The sequence below is a fragment of the Protomyctophum parallelum genome, assembly GCF_964188405.1.
Source record: "Protomyctophum parallelum genome assembly, chromosome: 3".
Classification (NCBI taxonomy): Eukaryota; Metazoa; Chordata; class Actinopteri; order Myctophiformes; family Myctophidae; genus Protomyctophum; species Protomyctophum parallelum.
Genome location: NC_139698.1, coordinates 36,927,657 through 36,948,495, shown reverse-complemented (window position 1 = coordinate 36,948,495; position 20,839 = coordinate 36,927,657). Strand labels below are relative to the sequence as shown.

The 20,839-nt window shown below is 39.3% G+C and overlaps 1 protein-coding gene across 1 annotated transcript in view; it reads right to left on the bottom strand.

The window, feature by feature from the left end:
* Positions 1–10,396: 10,396 nt before the first annotated feature.
* The window catches only part of LOC310855776 (lysophosphatidylcholine acyltransferase 1), a 29,410-nt gene continuing 18,967 nt past the window's right edge, over positions 10,397–20,839 (bottom strand). Inside the window, exons 6-14 of the mRNA XM_083760918.1 lie at positions 20,100–20,158; positions 19,560–19,594; positions 18,160–18,214; positions 17,854–17,936; positions 16,085–16,210; positions 15,007–15,160; positions 14,476–14,574; positions 13,232–13,373; positions 10,397–11,357 (exon numbers count right to left, since the gene is read on the bottom strand). Coding sequence (XP_083617044.1) covers positions 11,128–11,357; positions 13,232–13,373; positions 14,476–14,574; positions 15,007–15,160; positions 16,085–16,210; positions 17,854–17,936; positions 18,160–18,214; positions 19,560–19,594; positions 20,100–20,158 — 983 coding nt within the window. The 3' untranslated portion in view covers positions 10,397–11,127. The remainder of the gene's footprint in view (positions 11,358–13,231; positions 13,374–14,475; positions 14,575–15,006; positions 15,161–16,084; positions 16,211–17,853; positions 17,937–18,159; positions 18,215–19,559; positions 19,595–20,099; positions 20,159–20,839) is intronic.

Below are 20,839 nucleotides of genomic sequence, written 5' to 3'. Positions count from 1 at the left end.
GCTGCAACTATTGCTTATTTTTTTGATTGGTTAATTTTTCAATTAATTTTATAATAGCAGAAGCAGTTTTTTTTAACCCCCCCCCCCCCCCACACACACACACACACACACATTTATCATCGAATCAACGCAAAATTTGTATTTGTTTTTAACAGCCGATCTACAAGCTCACAACATTTTACATTGTGAAGTGATGTTTCTTGTTTCTTTCTTTCTGTTTTATATTTGGTGAATAATTAATTTCTGTTCTTCTCCAAAGCTTTGCAAATGTTTGATCCAAGACACCCCTCAGAAACTGATCAAACTGTGAGCTACTATTTTTTTTACAGCTAGCAAGAAGAAACAATTCAATACCAAATAAGGTGCTGAGAAAACTGCTTGCACACTTCTAGGCTCCAGTTTATAACTGATTTATTTCACCAAAAGAGTGCCCAGAGTGACGGTTTGAGCTCACACACAATTAGTCCATTATAGATTACACACGTGTCCAAAAACCTTACATTAGTGACTATCACATTCCACACTGAATTCATTTGAATCAATGTATCTGAGAAACTGTGAGCCTGGAGAAACAGCGGACCAGTTTACAAAGTCTAGACTAGAGGGTTTAAGTGGTGAAGTACAGTGTAAGGATGAATGTGGTATATTCGTTCAAGTTGTACAAAAGATGTATCAGAAAGTTGGGTAACGTAAAAAAGCTGCACAATCAAAATAAATCCACAATGTCTTGTAGGAGAGATTCAGACTGCTGCAATGTTTAATTTATGCTCTGTCAACCAAAAACGTTACACGGCATGGAAACCATGCAAGGCACCAACCTGCTCAACGGGAACAGTTGGAGGTTCAGTGTCTTTCTCAAGGACACCTTGAGAAGACACTAAGTCAGGGCAGAGGGAGCCCGGGATCAAACTGGGAACCTTCTGTTTCCCCAAGTGGAAACAGAAGGCTACCTCCTGAGCCACTCCCACTACAGATTCAAGTTATTATTCAACAGTTATTTGTACTTAGTTAACATTGCTTTTTAATTGCTTTGTATGGTCCGGTTAATATTAACCATTAGTCCTCATATTAGGATTGTTGAGAATTTTCACTCTGATGATCCTCAAAATGCATCACAGATTTGATGAGGTTGATGAGGATTTGACAAAGTTGCGGATGTGATGTGTTGTGACATTGTTTAACATCACGTCTCTCTCTCTCTCTATGTCGTCCTCAGACGAGCCCTTCATCGGCGACTCCAGTCATCTCTGTTCTCCATACATCTGACCATCTCATTTATGCTTTCTGCACCAGCATCTGTCTTTAGTACGTCCACGTAGGTATGTGTAGGACGTCCTCTCGATCGATGCCCGTGTGTTGGTTCCCACAGTACAAGCTTTTTGGCCGGGAGTTCTTGGTGTCGGTGGCAGTGGCCAGCTAGTCTCATCCTCCTTACTGCTATCTTCTCTGTTACACTTGGTAATGCCCCGTACAGACTCGTACGGGGCATGATGTGCTCGTCCTGGTTGATGTTCAGTACCACACGTAACATTCTGGTGTAGCACCGTCCAGGGATTTCTGTAGGGCTTGTGTTAGTGTCCAGCATTCACAGCCATAGAGGAGGACGGCCTCCACGGTAACAGAGAAGAAACTGATCATAATGTGTCGGACATCACGTATGGTGAAGTATAAATCACGCTTAAAGCAGTTTAGTCTCATCACGATTTTGGTCTGAACTAGACTTTAGGCCATATGAATGAAAGCTTTTCAACTAATGTTCTGATGTGATAATCAACTAAATACAGCAGGCAACTCATCAAGAAGTCCTACTTTGAACACCTTGTTTTTTTAGAGAGAGAGAGAGAGAGAGAGAGAGAGAGACATGTACTGTGTTACATGCAGGTTCAGGTGTCTGGAACCGTACTTTCGGACATATCACCATCAGGCCACAGCAGTCCCGTCTCTCTCTGTCTCCATCTCTCACCACACCATGCGTTTCTGCCATTAGGCAGAAATCTCATTACCTGAAATGTCCAAACGGCCTTAATAGAATCAATCCTAACACTCTGGCCTCTCCCATTTCAAACTAAACCAAACCGGCACCGGGGCATCAAATAACACAATCAGCCCGGTCCCCACGGAGACATTTATGATACACGTGTCCAGAATGACAGCTTGTTGTTTGCAAGCCAATCATAACGATCAATCTCAACCCCAACCCCGCTGTCACCACACACATTTTGAAGTGCAACCCATCAAAACTCAGCATGCATATCAGAAATCGTTGAGCTGATGCGAGCTGGTTAGATAGACAGGTTTCTCCAATGATGACAATGTGGGCATAATGGAGAGTCTTGTTTTCATAAATGCAACAGCTGAGACCCAGTGAACAGAGGTGTGAACAGAGTGAAGAAGACGCAGAAGAGCAGTGGTTCTCACAATTCTGGATTACATTTTAATTCAGTATTTTCCAATACAGTGGCAAATTCAATATCCTGATCGATCAACAAAGCTTTCACACTCCCGGATTAAAAGTCTAAAAGCAGGTGCGTAAGTGAAGTGGTGAACATAAACAATAAAAGATAACGCACAACGTTGCCTTAATAAAGGGATTCCAAAACGGTGGTGTGTGAGCTGCGGTGCATGACAATAGTGTAATGGTGGGGGTGGTGATATTAAATATAAATAACTACTAAATACATGATTTCAAAATAGAATTTTCATGATATAAAAAGTTTGATGTAATGTGCAGTACACGTAGTATAATACTTTATTAGTTTATTACTAAGGATGACTATCTCTGTCTGACTGATATATCTTCGTCTATCCACCACTTTACTCCCAAAAGATATCTGAAAGTGGATGAACCCTAGCTACTCACTTAAACTTTATATTCAGCAAACTAACAAAACATTAGGTTTTAATTGAACTTTAAATGTACATGAGCTTCAACAAACCCATAAGATTACTTATACTTTATTATAAACTACTCATGTTTTATGCTGAATCTATATCCATCCATCTGCTTATCCGGAATCAGATGGCAGAGGTAACAGTTCCATATCCATTTCTGACCTTGTCAATAATCCTGACCTTCTCCCCCAAGAGTGCACAGAAATACAAATAAATAGAATAGAAATACAATGTTCACAATGGCATCATTTCATTAATGTCACATACTGGTACCAGGGGATGAGAATCATGCACAAAAACAAACTCCACCCACTTTGTTTTACTGTGACGTGACAATAAAGCTGATTCTCTGGTTCATTACTAATACATTCAAAATAATTCTAAATTCTTCCTGGAAATAATCATAATCTACCTCAAGTGTGTACCCCTGCGACATACTAGCGACATGTCCAGGGGGTGTACATCAAAGCTGCTTCATGCTACAGAAACAGGCTCCTAGCTGCCCTATGCGCCTAATGTCTCGGCAAGGGCCTCAGGGCTCGGTAAAGGCTTACTTACTTACTTTACCTCAAGTGTGGTAAAGGCATCCTTGCTCTGACTCCAGCATCAACTGGCACTGGTGCAGCTCTAATATCACAGTGGATTAGAAGATGGACTCACTGCAGAGAAACAGTAAAAAATCAAATAATAAAAAAAGCTAATATAGGGATAAGAATAACCTATCAGGTGCTATATGATTCCTATAATAATACTAATATCTCAAATGTAGCACTTTTCGCAAGGACACTTTAAAAGGGGGAGGAGAAAACTAAATACGTAATCAACTATTGGGAAAAACACAAAGCTAAACTTATTGAATGGAATATTTGATGTATGATGCATCTCTCAATAGGTCATTTGGGTCTGTTCAATTGGACCCACCCTATCGTTGCCTTCATTGATTACATGTTGTTGCCTATATGGACATAATGTCTCTCATAGTCATAACCTAAAGAAAAAAACCCACAGGGTGCTTGTTTGAGACACTGACGCTTCCTTTGGCAATTGATTGATTGGTTTGATTTTTAATCCTTCACCCCCACGTCTTCTGGAAGTTGAATTGTCATGTCATTTTTGTAATGTTTGGATTGGTTCATGTTATTTCAAGCAAAACATAAAATAATTAAAATAAATCACACCCGCGTGATGTGAGGGGCGCTCTTATCGTACATCATCATGACGTAAAATAGACACTGTCTATTTGCTCAGATACCATGAGGTAAAATTGGCCATTCGTTGTCAATGGGAATTTAATGTTTGTGTAGGACAAACATACAACATATGACAGTATATGAAGATCTAAGAGTGGTAGCGGGGCCCAGGCCGTAGCGTAACGGTCTGGGCACCGGACTGGTGATCCAGTCGCGGTGTGCCACGGGTTCGACTCCCGAACCCGACACGGCCTTTACCGCATGTCATCCCCCCATCTCTCTCCCGTTTCCTGTCAGCCTACTATCTGTCCCTTAAAAAATCAATAAAAGGCGTAAGCCGCAAAAAAAAATCTTAAAAAAAAAAAAAAAAAAGAGTGGTAGCGGGGACATTCTCTTGAGTGTACAGGGTTTGATGAGGGCCCAGGTAGGGCCAGGCCTTAATTTTCGGGCCTGTTGAGAACTCTAGTTTTCGCCGGCTGCGGCTGCACTAATAACTTTGGGGCAAGCCCGTCTAGAGTTTGAATGTTGAGAACTCGTTTATATGGGCTTAACTGCGACAGCAGGTCGCATATACTATGACATCAGGGATATCCATCCCTGATGATGTCACGATGACCTTGGGCGGGCACCATGTATGGGGGCTGATGTCACATGATGTCACGATGACCTGAGCAACATATATGGTGGCTGATGTCACGATGACCTGGGGGCTTGCCATGGTAAATGCAATAAAATGGACACAGACATAATAACTGGGTGGGGCAATGGGCATGCATTTCCAACTTGCATTGTTCCAAGTAGGCCAGTGCCCAACAGGCAAAGCTCTAGTTGACATAAAAAGCTTAAAATGTGTGAATGTGTGTGTGTGTGTGTGTGTGTGTGTTTTAGGTTATTATGACTATGAGAGACAGAATATAGGCACCCCACGACAGGGCTGGTATAATTGAGCAGTGATATTAGCAAACCCAAATGGACTATTGAGATGCACATCATACATCAGATATTTCATAACCATAAATGACTAAAGGCTCTGGAAGCTGGAATCAATACCAGATGAATTAAATTACAACTGCGACCACACACACCATCCAAATGCAAAACATTACACAAAATGTCTGCTGTTATAGAAATGTCATTCTTATGTTGATTCCATACAATGGAACAATTGCTACCACTAGAATATAACTTAAGGCTTTAAGGTTGTCAGGTTGAAGACCTGGCCTACATAAAGCATTACTTTGTGACATGCCTGCTATTTACGAATGTAAATAGTATTGCATATAGTGAATGTTGTAACTTGTAACTCATCAGGCAGACAGCCACCAACTTACCATGAATATGAACATTCATAACAGCAAGGACCACAACAGAAGAAGTCATTGGCTTATAGTTTCACCCTTGACCATTTTCTTACATTCTTAGATCTGACATACAAGACAACAAGTATCATTAATTGTCTAATGAACTACCGCGGTAACTCTCTTGAAAAGTGTAACTGGACAAAGCTGGATGGAAATGCACTCAGAAAAACACCAATATTGTATCCGACGTCCGTAGGAGACCAGGTTGAAGCGCTTGTTTTTACACCGCCGGCTACTATAGTAGTTGAAAGTAGTGGGGCGCCCACGTGTGCGGGGCTTTCTTACATTCTAATACAGCCAGAAAACCCCATTCTGGCAGCCAGCTTGGTGGTAGTGTGCCTTGCTAGTCATTAGACTCCCAATCCACACCTACAGACTACTTTTTAGTAAAGTCGGTTTTTTGAGGTTAGGTTTATAGGCATATTTTTGTGAGGTTAAGGTTAAGTTTAAACATAGTTTTTGTGAGGTTAGCGTTAAGGTTATCGTTAAGGTTATGTTTAGGCATTCTTTTTGTCTCTTACAGAAACAAAGGGCACAAGGATATTAGCTATGGAAAGAACATACAGAATTTCACCTCAAGAGGGAGACATACACTTACCTATAAGAAAGTCTGAAAGGTTTCGTAAACACAAGCTTCAGCATCAGGCCCAGGACCTCCAATTTAAGACTCAAGAGGAGGAATCAGTGAATCAGCAGGTCAGTGGAATTCTAGAAACTAAAATAAAAAGATACCACTGCAGTGTCAGTACAGAAGTGAGACACATTCAAGAGACATGCATCTTTCATTATGTTTTACACTTTAATCCAAGAGTCACATACGTATAGACAAGTTATATCATAGCAGTCCTGAACAGACACATTCAATGTAGCCTGCAGTATTAACTCTTTATGAAAATACGTTCATAAAATAAAACCTCAAGTTGAGGAATATAGAAAAAGGACATTAACAGAAAGGTACAGAGAAAACAGCAAGCCCGTGGTTCCATCCACTTACAGTACTCTAAGCCATCAGAAAGACACAGCACCCTGTTCAAACGTCAGAGCACACGGTCCTTCGTCTTAGGCTCTCTGCTGGACAAACCATTGTAAGCAGGCAGCGATAGAATAAATAGAATATTAGCTCTTGCATGTTGAGATTTTTTTCAGATTGACAGCATTTAGAAAACTTGAACAATTCTCTGTGTGAGGTATTTGAATTCAAACGGAAAAGAGGAATGTGGATCAAGAGTTTAAAATGACAAAAGCTGACCCACTTTGGAGCTCCAGTCAAGATTTGTTACACTGTAGGTCTGACAGCGCCTAAACATAACAAACTGCCTATCTTTGAAGTAACACATAAATGACATTAATCTTTAGTAAAGAAAATTATTCAAAAGAATCATTCAAAACAAAACATTGAAACCTTTAGTGGTACAATGCCTCAAACATCAGGTGCCATTTTTCAAATCCAGACTGGAGCTGTGTCCAAAATGATTATAATCACTATAATATAGTGAGTATAATCATTATAGTGGACTATATTATAGTCCACTATAATGTATAGTAGGCAATGAATGAGTGAATGATTTAAAACTCAGCATGGGTCTTAAAAAATAAAATAAAAACCTTCCTTGTACAGTCCTTATTTACAATTCACAGTCATATTACATGCTTGACAAGACATGTTATCAAACATTGTACAGTAACACAGCAAATGGTGAACATTGATGGTGCAGTGTCACCAGGATACATTGATGCACACATTTTGCCTAGACATTCCTCTGAACAGTATGGAGGCCTTCATAGATGTGCGTTTTGAGTCTCTTTTTTTAACCATCTGATTTACTACTATTTTTAAGTTGCGCACCACTGAGCCATACATATTAAAGCATTAAATATTCCCATCACATTTGATGGGAACATCTAACCATTGTTGTAACCAACTAAATGTTCTTCTTAAAACTGTGTGTGGTGGGAGCTCAGGAGAAGCTGTCTAACATTTGCTCTTCAATAGCTTGTGTATTCTTATTATATAATAATAATGAAAAAGAATAACACATCAACGTTCAAATTATTCACATTAGCAAGATTAAGCTACAGCACTGTAACCTTAACATGCATTACAGCATTCAGGCATGAGGGAGAGGGTCAGAAGAGAAAAATAGTTCTATAAAGTGCGAGCACGAATACATAGTTTGTGTTACAACACAAATAATATAAATAATGTGTGGTGATACAATCTAATTACAGGAATGTTTTGGAATGTTTCATGTGCAGCCCGTCATATGTGTTCAACATCACCTCAAGGCTTGACACATCAACCTGCATACTTCAAACATAAAAATAGTTAATGCATGGGGAGGATTCAAATAGGATACAAAATAGAAGCTGGAAAACAACTACTTCTGAGTGAAAATACTACGTACAAGAGCGGCTTTGAGGAGCTTCTGATTGTGACAAGATTGTCTATACATTCTTTTTAATCATTAAAAAATAAATCATAAAATAAAATAATTATATATTGTAGATTCAAGGCTATCGGTTTCCATACAAAATCTTAATTTTGTATCTAAGCAGTCAACTCAGCAATAGTCATAATAGTAGTATAGCAATAATAAAACTTGCTTGAGGAATACAGCATGGAAAAATTGCAGTATTATACAAAGGGGGGGGGGAAATAAAAACCCATGAATACAATCTGCAGAGGAGAGAAGATCACAGATCTTTTGTCATGGCAGTGAAAATAAAAATAATTAATATACATACATCAAAAATTCACAAAATGCCCTGCATTTGGAATATTCAAAATACATATCAGAACTCTTCAAAAAGATCAATCTTGACAAGGCTTAGAGAAGATGTAAAATATTGCTTCACTGAAAGCTGTAATGCAGACACAAATGTACAGGGCCATGAATGTGATGGAGAAGTCATGTACACAATGCTCACAAACATGCCAGACTTTACGCATAATACATGTCAAAACCTTAGTTGTTTTGACTCATAAGGGACATTCAATGTCAAACACTCAAATTAGTCAAACTATCAACGCACAGCTCTAGATGAGTCCTTTAACAACTTGAACCCCAGCATCCATATTCTGGGGGGAACATTTACCAGAAATAGTAGATCTACAAGCTCAAAATGACAAATGAGCAACACGTTTTGAGATTGTAGATCTGCTATTTCTTTGGGCAATGAGATTTGGTGTAGACAGAAAAAAGTGGTACAGTTGCAACTCGATGTCACTAAAACTTAAGGTTTTAACTCAAACTTGAGGGTTTAAGAAAGTAGTTAAATTGTTTCACATCATCTGCCCTGCAATGGTATACATTCCCCCTTTACTTTCAGAAGTGTTCTTTCAAACGCTCAGTGTGTCATTCATCAATAGTTGGTAATAATAATAATATAACAATTTTTGGGTTAGTTTCTCTACCCCCAGAGAAATATCTAGCAACTAGTTGAAAACAAATATTCCTTCAAATGTAAGCAAATTATTGTAAGTAATATTCAGGTAACATGTGATAGTAGTATTATTATAAAAAGAAGTGCTATATCATAGTATAAAAGATTTTCCAGAATGTTGAAATTCTATATGCATTTTAAACTGTTTTTGTGAATAAAAAAGAAAAGAAAAAGAAGAAATCGGACCAACCACATGATGTGTAGGCTACTGTAAATAGCAGCACATCAAGTACAACAGATTATTTGTAATACGATCTGGAAAGGCAATTCTGTCCAGACTAAGAGAGTCTGATTTTGAAGTTTGGCTATCTGTATGACTCCAGCTCCTTATATATATATATTTTGCAATTTAACATGAAGTTCTGAAGTGTATGGCAGACCGAAGATAACCATCATATCTTTCTTAAAATTAAGTTATACTAACATCCACTGCAGGCTTATAATACTGTACATTTAAAGCTCACACTGAGCTGTCACGTGTAGCAAGTCAAACGATGAATCAATCACCTATACAAACGGCACCATGGCTGGGGCATTTCAAACTCCAGGTTGGGCCTTCAAACACGAGTATGACAGTGCAAACATTTAAATAACAGCACCAAAGCACCAAATGTGCTGTACTAAAGAACAAACAATACAACATCTTCCATGCATATAGGCAAACAAAACAAGGAAGACAATTTTGGTAACGCCTGCACGTTTAGCATGGTGAACGAGATTTTGAAGCGAAAAATGTCTGAGTATAAAGCCACTATTATGCTTCTGTGGAACAAAAGTCTGACGTGACGTGTTGCATGCATTTCTGTTGCAGATTTTTGTTGCTGATGCATATGAAGTTTAAATGTTTTGTAAAGTTATGATTATTGCATCCCTCACAAGTTGCTCACTCCCATCTCTGTATAAAAATGCAGTATACCAGAACAGCGGAAATGTCCATGAGTTGACTAGTTGAGATATACTGTAATAGGATGGTGTGATGCAACCGGAATGCAGATTGTAAAGTAATACAGCATGGTCTTTGGAATGATCATTGACCAGAGTGAGTGACAAAAGTGAGCATGGTTTGATACCAAAAGTTACACATTCTGATACAAAATCACATTTCCCTACTTAAAGCCATTGCACCACTGAATTGAAATGGGCAGTAAAATCTAAAAGACATATTCACTGACTGTGTTTTTGGTCCATGTCCATTAAAGTTTCAGACATAAAAAAGAGGGAAAAGCTCTGCATATCTTATTAGAAAGAAAAGCCTTGGTGAGGATTGTTTGCGTGTCGAATGATAACTCATGCACACAGGAGCAGCCCAGTGAAATGTGAAAAATGACGACATCATACAAGTTTAAATTGTTTTTGTTACTGAACCCTGAGCTAAATGAATATATATGTATATACATATACATACATGTACACACACACACACACACACACACACACACACACACACACACACACTGTATGTATGTATATACACACACACACACACACACACACACACACACACACACACACACACACACACACACACACACACACACACACACACACACACACAGTATATATAATGTATATAATATAGTATAATTTATAACAGACTCATATTGATTATAACCACCTCTCTACAAACACTGTGTGAGCACCTCGAGTTTAACCGTTAAAGTTTAACACTTCAAGTGGTTATAACATTTGTCACTGGTCCTCTGTGGTCTTTCTCCTACAGACATCCGCTATACTGCTCAGACACATATGAGCCCATGCATTTAAGTAACGCATTTCAGTTCAAAAAGGCAGCTACCATTAAAAAGAAGAAATAAAATAAGTTAAAAAATAAAACCCACTGATTTCACTAAAAACTAGTTTCCTTTACAGACAGGGCCTGCTTGCTTCCCTCATTGTGAAAACATGCACAGTCAAGTACCATGTTGAAAAATATACCCCAGGAAAATCAGGAATTTTTGAGTGCTTGCCCTTCAAGTATTCAAGCATTGTATCTGAAACTGCCACCGTTTGGCATTTAGACGTTCTTCCACCAAGAACAACTTAAACAAAAATAATCTAAAAGAAAATAAACTCTTATCAGACAAAAAATAACTCCAGAAAATGTTCTGGAAAGATAATAAAAAAGGGGGTGAATGTCTTCGTTTTCGTAGTTTTGGCTAATCACTCAAATACAGCTTACTAGCCACACACACATTCCTCCACTCTCTCACCAGGAGAGGTGAGGGTCCCCCTATAAACTATTAGGTGTGTTTTTTAAGTCTGTCTATTGTGCTGTAATGGTCTTTAGGGCTGAAGTCAGGACAGATACCGTTGGCTGTTTTGGGAGTGGCAGTGACTTTGTTGTTGGTGACAGGGAGGCTGCGTTTGACCTGGTGTCCACGGTGGTGGCAGTTATGGAGGACTGCATTGACTGTATACAGGTGCTCCTCAGCGAAGTCTGGGTGCTGCTCCACAAAGCTTCTGAAACTTTCTGCAGCAACACCACAAGAGGGCGCCAGACACAAAGAGGAAAACGTTAGACGATTACATCATTCTCAGAGAAACTGGCATTGCTGAAGGGCCACTGTTATCATTGACGAGTGACGACACAGCTCTCAATGATGACTTGACTGTCTCTCACTTAATAAAAGACACTGGAGAGATGATGAATGACTGGTGCAGTAGGGGTGTGATAAAATGAACTGACAGTGAATATACCACCCCGAGCTTGGCCACATGGAACATCAAAGTACTTTTATTGATGTGAATTATATTAACATTATAATTTCCCAAGCAAATTATATTAACATTATTATTTCCCAAGCAAGAACTCCATTCAAATGGCAAATCCGGACCAGTAATTAAGACCTAGGAGACATTTTAGAAGATGTACGAGATGGGAGTCACTTTAGATTTAGTCTATGATTAGTGGAAACCTTTTATTTTCTTCTTTTTCTTCAAGTATTTAAGGAAAAATACTTGAAGGATTTTCCTTCAAGTATTAATTAGTTATTATTTTATTTTGTATTTATTTTTGTTGCAGAATCTAATTTTCCTTCATGTAAAAGAAAAATGATGGGGCGCTCAGGTGCCGGGGTACATCTGGCTTTGTCGAGCGTCTACACAAACTTGGCCCGTGTTGGGGGAATGAAGCTGGGCAGGGAGGGTGATATTTGTGACTTAAGCAATATTACATGAGAGGGTGTTGTTTAACGTGATTATTGCCACGACAGTGATGCGGTCAGGAACGAGACGAAGTCGAGTTCCGCAAGCATCACTGAAGCCTAGCGCTCTGGGAGAACAGAGCGGCTGAATTCTTTGTTTTGATTAGGTGGTGAACAGTGCTGGTTTGATCCACGGCTAGAAACCGTTTCAACCAATCAGATTGCTTCCTCGAAACGACCTGTTGTAGAATGCACATTCTCATACGGGCTGGGGCGGCACCTGTCAGAATGGAGTGTTGGGCGGGAGGAGTAGGACGAGAGCTAAACGTCCACCCGGTGGGAGCTCCTCACTGGCAGGTGAGCCAGTAGGATACAACAGCAGCTCCTCACTGGCAGGTGAGCCAGTAGGATACAACATACAACAGCAGCTCCTCACTGGCAGGTGAGCCAGTAGGATACAACATACAACAGCAGCTCCTCACTGGCAGGTGAGCCAGTAGGATACAACATACAACAGCAGCTCCTCACTGGCAGGTGAGCCAGTAGGATACAACATACAACAGCAGCTCCTCACTGGCAGGTGAGCCAGTAGGATACAACAGCAGTGACAACACACAGAAATGTGTGGGGAGGATACATTTCCATAATGGGAGAAAGAAAAAAAAACTCTAAAAGAAAAATGATGGTACAGTTTTTAAGATTAAACATCTTAGAGACAACTACAATGGAGACAAACGTGACAAATTAAAAGAAGACAATCTTCCTTCAGTGTACACCGTACATGTGTCTCATTGTATAAATGATACAAAACCCATTCAATGAGATTTGGTCATGCAAAATGAAGGTTGTGATATCCAATTGTTGAAGACTGTCTTGGATAATTAAGGAATTATGTGCGAAGGATAAAGACTTAATGATTGAGATATGCAGAGCTTTTTCCTCTTTTTTTATGTCTGAAACACAGTCAGTGATTATGTCTTAGAATTAACTGCCCATTTAAATTCAGTGGTGCAATGGCTTTAAGTGGGGAAATGGGATTTTGTATCTGAATGTGTAACTTAAGCCATATTTTATACTTCATCATATGGCGGTGTCACATGGTGATGAGATTGTAGATATATTGAAAGTGGTAAAACAAGTAAAGAATAATACATGAATATACAAATTGTCCTGGGAAGCATCAATATATGATAATAATTACCATATGTGATCTTGCCTGTGTCTTCCACGTCAATGGCACTAAACAGGTGTGACACACTGAGGTTAGCCACTCCCAACGCTGTCTTTAGGATGATGGCCAGCTCCGTCTCTGTGATGGCTCCATCCTCCTCTGCCTCAAACATCTGGATACATTATGGATGAAAACATGCATTTGTGAGATTTCCCGCCAGGTGTACAACAAAAGAGTTGATGTCAGATAAACAGGCATATATTCTGTACAGGCCCACAGTGTGTGTGGCAATAACCAAGTCATTTCCTTCTTGTGTATTTCCCAAATTAATGAATGTATAAGTAAACAAACAAATAGTCGCTGCTTTGGAACAGCTGGTGCCATTCTTTTGTTTTGTTAGATTGCCAATGAAGAAAATGAAATGAAATATTATTGAACACAAACAAAGAACCAACATGTAAACCTTGTGGGATAATCTGTTTTAGAGTGGTGTCCACGACAAGATCAAAAGCCTGCAGTTTCTTTATAAACCATTAATTAACTTAAATCTAAGCTTGTGAGGAAATAGTAACAACTATTGGAATAGTATGCACCTGTTGCTAATTTTGTCATTTGTACTAGATCCATAATTGACTGACCCACAGGGATCTGTTCTTAGTCACCTAATTCTTTGCCTCACAAAGTCTCTTCACTAAAATGAGCAGATCAGCATAATATGCAATGCTTATATTATAAGCATTGCGAGCTTGTATGCTATTGTTTGCCAATGTTGACATATTTTTGCCATATGTGTTCGTCTATTATGACATGCCAAGAATAGGGATGTTGCATGTGGCTAAGTGTGCCACTGCCAGGCAATAAACATAAAACATTTACAATAAAGGTGGCCTTACACTAGCCGATAATCGGGCATTATTGACACTCGGGGGGTGCCCGACTCAATCGATCTGCTCGGGACGCTCAAAGCACGATCGGGATCGGCCCGATCAACATCAAGAATGTTTGATATTTGCTCTGCCCCGCTCCGATTATCCTGTAGTGTGTGGTGCTATCAGATTTCAGATTGAAAAAAATCGGCTAGTGTAAGGCCACCTTTAGATGTGTTTTAATTTATCAATGTTCCATTATGATTTGAATGTATGATTTGAATGTTGAAACAGTCTGGTCTGAATGACATTTAATTGTTGGAATTGATATGATCCTGTAAGCAAGCATGGAAAAAAGTTATTCCCATGTGCCGGCTAGATAAGCATGAAGCCTGGAACACAACGTACCTTAAAGGCCAATCTCATCGTGTCCAGAGTTTTTGCAGGTCTGCATACAACAGATAAGGCAATCACATATTCTCTGATATCCATGGAGTTGTCTTCATACTGGAAAATAAAAATAGGCATGAGAATCGAGCAGATGGGGTCGGATGTCAGGCAATTATTTTCCCTTTCTGCTCCATTTTTCTTTGGTAGAATTGAGTGGATGTAATTTTTATTTACTAAGACCTTCCTTTTATTTGACGCTACGCTATGGTGGCTGTATTGGAACCACACCAACATAATTAATATAACCGGAACCGTGGGTTAGATCGGTCACATTTATCCCCTTTCGTTTTTGATTTGTGAGTGCTTGGGGGTGATTTGTGTACAGTGTATTCTGTGAAATCAATTGCTTTCAGTTAAATAAACTAAATACTAATAGTACTAATGCAACTAATACTAATAACAACATTAATATAATAATAATAATAATACATACATAATAATAATAATAATAATAAACACTTCTGTCTTTAAAAAGTCCTTAGTTCTGACCTCGTCAAAGAGAGAGAACAGGTCTCGCAGCAGGTCTGAGACGGGCACATCCAAATACTGAGCAAAGTCCTCTAAGCTCAGTTTCTCTCCCTCTAGCTTCCTGGCTCTGTTCCCATAATCCTGCAGAACCTTCTCTGTGTTTTGTGGTTTCAAACTGCCACAGAGGAGGACAAAATATTTAGAAGTTAATAAGTGGATAACTGGCGGGTACTCTGGTTTGGTAGACTGTGATGCCATTCCATCATCCAAAAACAATGAGGAGAATGCAGACCGTGTACTGTAGTTAGTAGACCCACTCCGACACACTGCTGATCCTCCCTAGACGTAAACTATGCTTGTTTACAGTTTACAGGTTGCATAGAGTTCCCACTGCCGCCTCAGTAATGCAAATGTTACATCCCACTTGTAATGTTTCCTTCAATGTTACCAATCAAACATGCTTGTGTCGTGTCTGTGTCTGTGTGTGTGTGTGTGTGTGTGTGTGTGTGTGTGTGTGTAATTGAGCTCAGAAAACCTGAAAACCCCAGACCACAGAAAATCTACTGAATGTTAAAAGTTCAGGTTTTTTGGGTGTAATTGAGCTCAGAAAACCTATCACAAAATGTTTTTTTTAAATGTCACAATCCCTTTAACATGTTTCCCATGCTAATAAAGCCCCTTTGAAATGAAATTGTTTTGATGAGAGAGATTAGTAAGGAGGCTTTTTGAACAAGGCCTTGAGTGAGAGAGATAGCGAGAGAGAGAGAGAGAGAGAGAGAGAGAGAGAGAGAGAGAGATGACTGATGCTGTGCATCATTGTGCAGCAAATAATTAATAATTAAGTACTTTAAAGCCCCTGGATATACTGTATATCATACTACACTGCACTTTGTTACGTGACATGGTTTCAACTCATCATTGTATAATTCAGTACTGTGGCATTCCCTAAAACAGGGGTTCTCAACCCGTGGGTCGCAACCCCTCAGGGGGGTCGCCAAATTATTTTGGGGTGTCCCAAAATTATTAAAAAAAACAAACAATGTATGTATGTATCTTACATAGTGTGGGAATAATGCTTAAGGAGGTTCAAGGGACTCACCCCAGCCTTCTTACAAGCTTGGCAAACTCTAAGAGACAGGTGTCCACTGGAAGTCTGAGTGGGCCCTCTGCCATGGCCAGCTGGCAGTCCTCAAATGAGCAGTCAGTGATGGGGACCCCCAGAGCTCTGGAAGAAAGCACAGAGTAGACAATGACTACAACAGTAGTACTGTATGTGCAGTGCACACCATACAGTACATGCTTTAATACAGTGGTTCTCAACCTGTGGGCCGGGGCCCACCGGTGGGCCGCAGGGGCATTGCATGATTGATTGGAGCAGCATCATGCTGTTCGTTTGGCTCAACTACAGTAATGAAGTCAAAGTGATTGCATTATGATACCAGTAGCCTGAGAGAGAAGAGCTCAGATTAAATTATTTATAAAATGAAAGCGAACGTGCTATAGATCATTTGATGCTGCCAAGCTTTTTCATTTCTGTTGGGAAAGGGATAAAATAATAGCTGGAGTTTATTGAACAAACATTAGCAGTTATTTCAGTTATTAAATAATTTGACGCAATGGCTAGTAATGGCACTTTCCCATAGTAAACTGGTACACAATCAAATTTAAGTATTTCAGTAATTGTTTCACCTGCAAAACCGAGAAGACTTGAGAAACTGCAATTACTTTTATTGCAACTAGTAGCTCTTAAGTTATAATTGTTAGTATAGCATGAGCTCAAGTACAGGGGGCGTTTCTACGACATACAGTTGAAGTTTTGGTATTTCTGCCACCCCCTATGGGCAGAAGAAAACACAATTTTGGGGGTGTAATCTATAGAGACCAATATTTGCAATTGATTGGATGTTGCGTTCATGATAGTGTATTTCTTTTAATTGTTTTATCCCACGATTTTGTAACCCATTTTTCACCATGGTGTCAATTATCTAATGTGATCCTGGGCTCTACACACCCTCCACCAACCTAACCCCCGACATGGGGAGAGCAACAGACTTGAACTCATGCTTCCTTCATGCCTGAGTGTCCAAGTTGCTCCTTTACACCTGACAGGGGGAGTTTCCCTAGTTGGACGTAGCGTGTGGAAGGAACACGTTATTCCAACCAGTTCCTTTCCCCTCCATCAGGCGCCCCGGCTGGCCAGGGGGAGGCAGTTTAGAGACCAGGATTACTGCATGTTTTTTGTGAGGGTACCTACCTACCCTAGGGGACACGGGGAGAACATGCAAACTCCACTTTCGCCAACCCCGCCTCGGGTATGGGCACTGATGAGGAAGAGGAAACACGCCGCCAGCGCCCACAGCGTCCCGAGCGGGAATCCAACCCAGGACCTTCTAGCTGTGAGGCGACAGCACTACCAATTATGCCACCGTGCCCCCTATGATAGTGTATTTTGATGGCAATTACAGGAAAACAGTATTGGGTATAAAAATTGTTTGATGTTCATTGAATCACATTTCTGCAACACTGACGCCTGAGCGTCAGTGTTTGTTGCAGTTGTTTAAAATATGGGACAAAAATGTGTCGATCGAACACTGCATTCATGATGTTTGCAATTTTTGGGCCCCTCCCGCAAACATTGGAAAGCAATCATGAACAATGGGAATGAAATATGAAAAATCTGAATGATGATTTGTGTGAGTTTTGGATAAAATATGTAGCAAAAACTGTTTTTATGTTTGCACTTTAAGAGTTTAAATCATCACAAGTCATTAAAGAACATTGTATGGAAGACTTCTGTAACAGCCCTGTTAGACATAATTTGCTTATTATTACTATTTAATATTAGTGTCACTTTAAGGTACCACTTACTTGGCCATGATGCGCCTGACATTGTTGGCAAAGAGAGCAGGATTAATTTTCTCTTCCTCAGAGGGTGTGTAGATGGGAAGGAACTTCAGAAATGCAACAGGTGAACAGGAGAACAATGTCATTATAACAAAGTTCAGGCATCTAACAGCGAAGATATTTTGTATAGAAGGGAAATAAAGGAGGGGGCCTAGTATAGAGCCCTTGAGGATGGTGGTCAAATCAGTAGGGTTTGACAGGTTAAAAAGATTAGGGCTTTACCTACAAATGTTCACACACATGTACACACAAACCTACTCTGGCACTCACCTCTATCTCAAACTCATTGTGGAGCTGGCACAGTGTCAGCCACAAGATCTCAAACCTGGCAAATTAGACAAGATAGCAAATCAAGTAACAAAAGTATACCAGTAAAAAAAAAAGTAAAAGGTATTAATTTGTACCCTAGGCGGGATATGATTCATATGAAGCACTACAGTCAGAAGTTCTCATGCAAGTGTCAGCAGTTCTCAAGCAGTGTGTTCTTGACACGTGAAACGAGAGACAAGAGTCATCCGAGAAGGCAGACAAAACTGTTCAAGAGTTACAAGTGTGTGTGTGTGTGTTCAGTCAGTCGAGCCAGACTGTATGCAGTTTTGCTGCTATAATGGGAAGGCAACTAACAGCACCCTGGAGACTATAAACGAGTCAAACTCAGTCAGAGGATACTGTGAAGAGGATAATAACCACAGCCTTTCTGCCACAGCCCCCACTAATCACTTCCCAGGCCATTCGATCTCTTAACGTTGTATTTTGAGTTCATATGACAACTCTTACATCTACATTATGAGGAGGCACGTGAGGAATGACAGAATTATTCAAGAGACAAAACACCTCAAAATCTAAATGCTTCAAATAAAGTAGTGTTCTTGGGTTTGACTGAGAAGGATAAACAATACAATGATAAATATGTTCTGCTATTCAATGAAAGACTACATAACAGCAACACAGCCATTACTTTAGTTTTAATTCAGATGCTGCTGTAGGGAGTGTAGGGCTGTACGCTACTGTATGTAATACCGAACAAAGTATCTGGTAGTGTACCACAACTTACCAGTTACATTCAAAATGTCCCAGAATTTGGTTAGAGGCTCATGTTATTTTCCTACCCTGCAAGTAATCCACAGACTTGCTAATGTCACGCAATTTGTCACATACATGGCCAAAAACCATAAGCCATAATAATAATACTGAAGCATTTATGAGCTGATCAGGATTGCTCTAATTCCATGTTTCTAGTAAAGCATGATTAATTCTAAACGCATATATGACGATTGAACTAATCATTCTTGACAGCCAAAACAGATCTAAAAAATATATAAAAAATATAAAAGCTCAATTGCCATTTATTCTACAGCAATGGCGTTGAGGGTAGCATTGATTAATTTGCTTTAATTGACGTACATTAATGGCAATGGCGCAGTAAGTGTTAATGTGCTATTACTAGAGGTTTAATACCTGCACATACTGCAGATGCGAAGAACAATTTAACTGGCCGAACAAACAAAAACAAAACGTACTGAGGAAGATTCAACAGACTGAACAGGCATATATTGCCAATACTTAACAGCAGTGGAATTTGATCCGGGGACCACTTTAAGAAAACAGTCATCACAATGAACAAAACATAACAGGCATAAGGCTTATTTCATGGAAAATGATGTACTCACGCTCCAGGCCCCTGCCACGTCCATGTGATTGTGTCCTAGAGACAGAATAAATGAAAAGTAATCACTGGAGCAAATGACTGCATGTGGAATGGAATGCAAATTATTTTAATTTAGTTTTCTGAGATCTGGGTTATAATGAAGGAAGACCAAGGCAAATATGGCATCTGTTTGCCAAGTGTGTGCTGTTTGAAATATTCAGCAAAACATTTCCGACAGTTCCAGGCAGAAATATAGCAGCTCCAGACCCAGTAGAGAGCCATGCATAATCACAATTGTACACAAAATCCACCATGACCTATACTTGGCAGAAGATTTTGGGGTGAGGAACACTCGCACACACAATAAACATGCACACAAATTGTACACACAAATTATGTATGAAAGGACATGCACCGCACACACTCACACTCACACTCACACAACGGTATCTGTACCTTATCAGTAAATTCATGGCAGAATTTTATATTTTCATTGTATCCTAAGCAAGGCCAGCTAATATGCATGTCATGTTTCAGTTAATCCACTAAATTGAATTCTTACCATTTTATTTGGATATCGAAACACCACTGGTTGCACTGGCACTCCTGGGATGAATGCTCCTATAAGAAAAACATGCCAATTAAAGTAATATATCACTTTGTCATAACATTGTGTGTTATAGATTAATTAACATTGTGTTAATTCAATTTTAAGATTACACATCTGCAGGTCATCTATAATTGATTGCATTTTTAAAGTAAACTTGACCACCATATTGGAAATGTCTATGAAGGCCACAGATGCAATATTATGTGTTGTATGTTATTGCTTTATTTGTTCACTTTACTTAAAGCTCCCAATGACCAAATACAGTGACTTATAATCACAATACAATGCATTATATCAGTGATTACAATGCATTATGAAATTATTTTAATGTATTACCACACTGACAATAATAATACACTAACACACCATGAAAAGAATGGTGATAATGCATTGGTAGAAAGTGCAACCAAATGTTCCAACAATGTGATGCTCAAAATGAAAAGGCAGATTGACTAAAAACATTCTTTCTGGTATTATCCAGTCACCTCTGGAGACAGCCCTATATACATACTTAAAACAATTTTAAAAATAACTTCTAGTATGGCAGGAGCAAGACCATTAAGGATCATTTCCTTAGTTATTTGGGTAACAGAGAAATTGAACTAACTCATTGAGATCACTCTTTCATTGCCTTGACTGTATAAGACAGTGTTCAGTTATAACACAGACATCCCTATAAAAGTAAAGTGGAA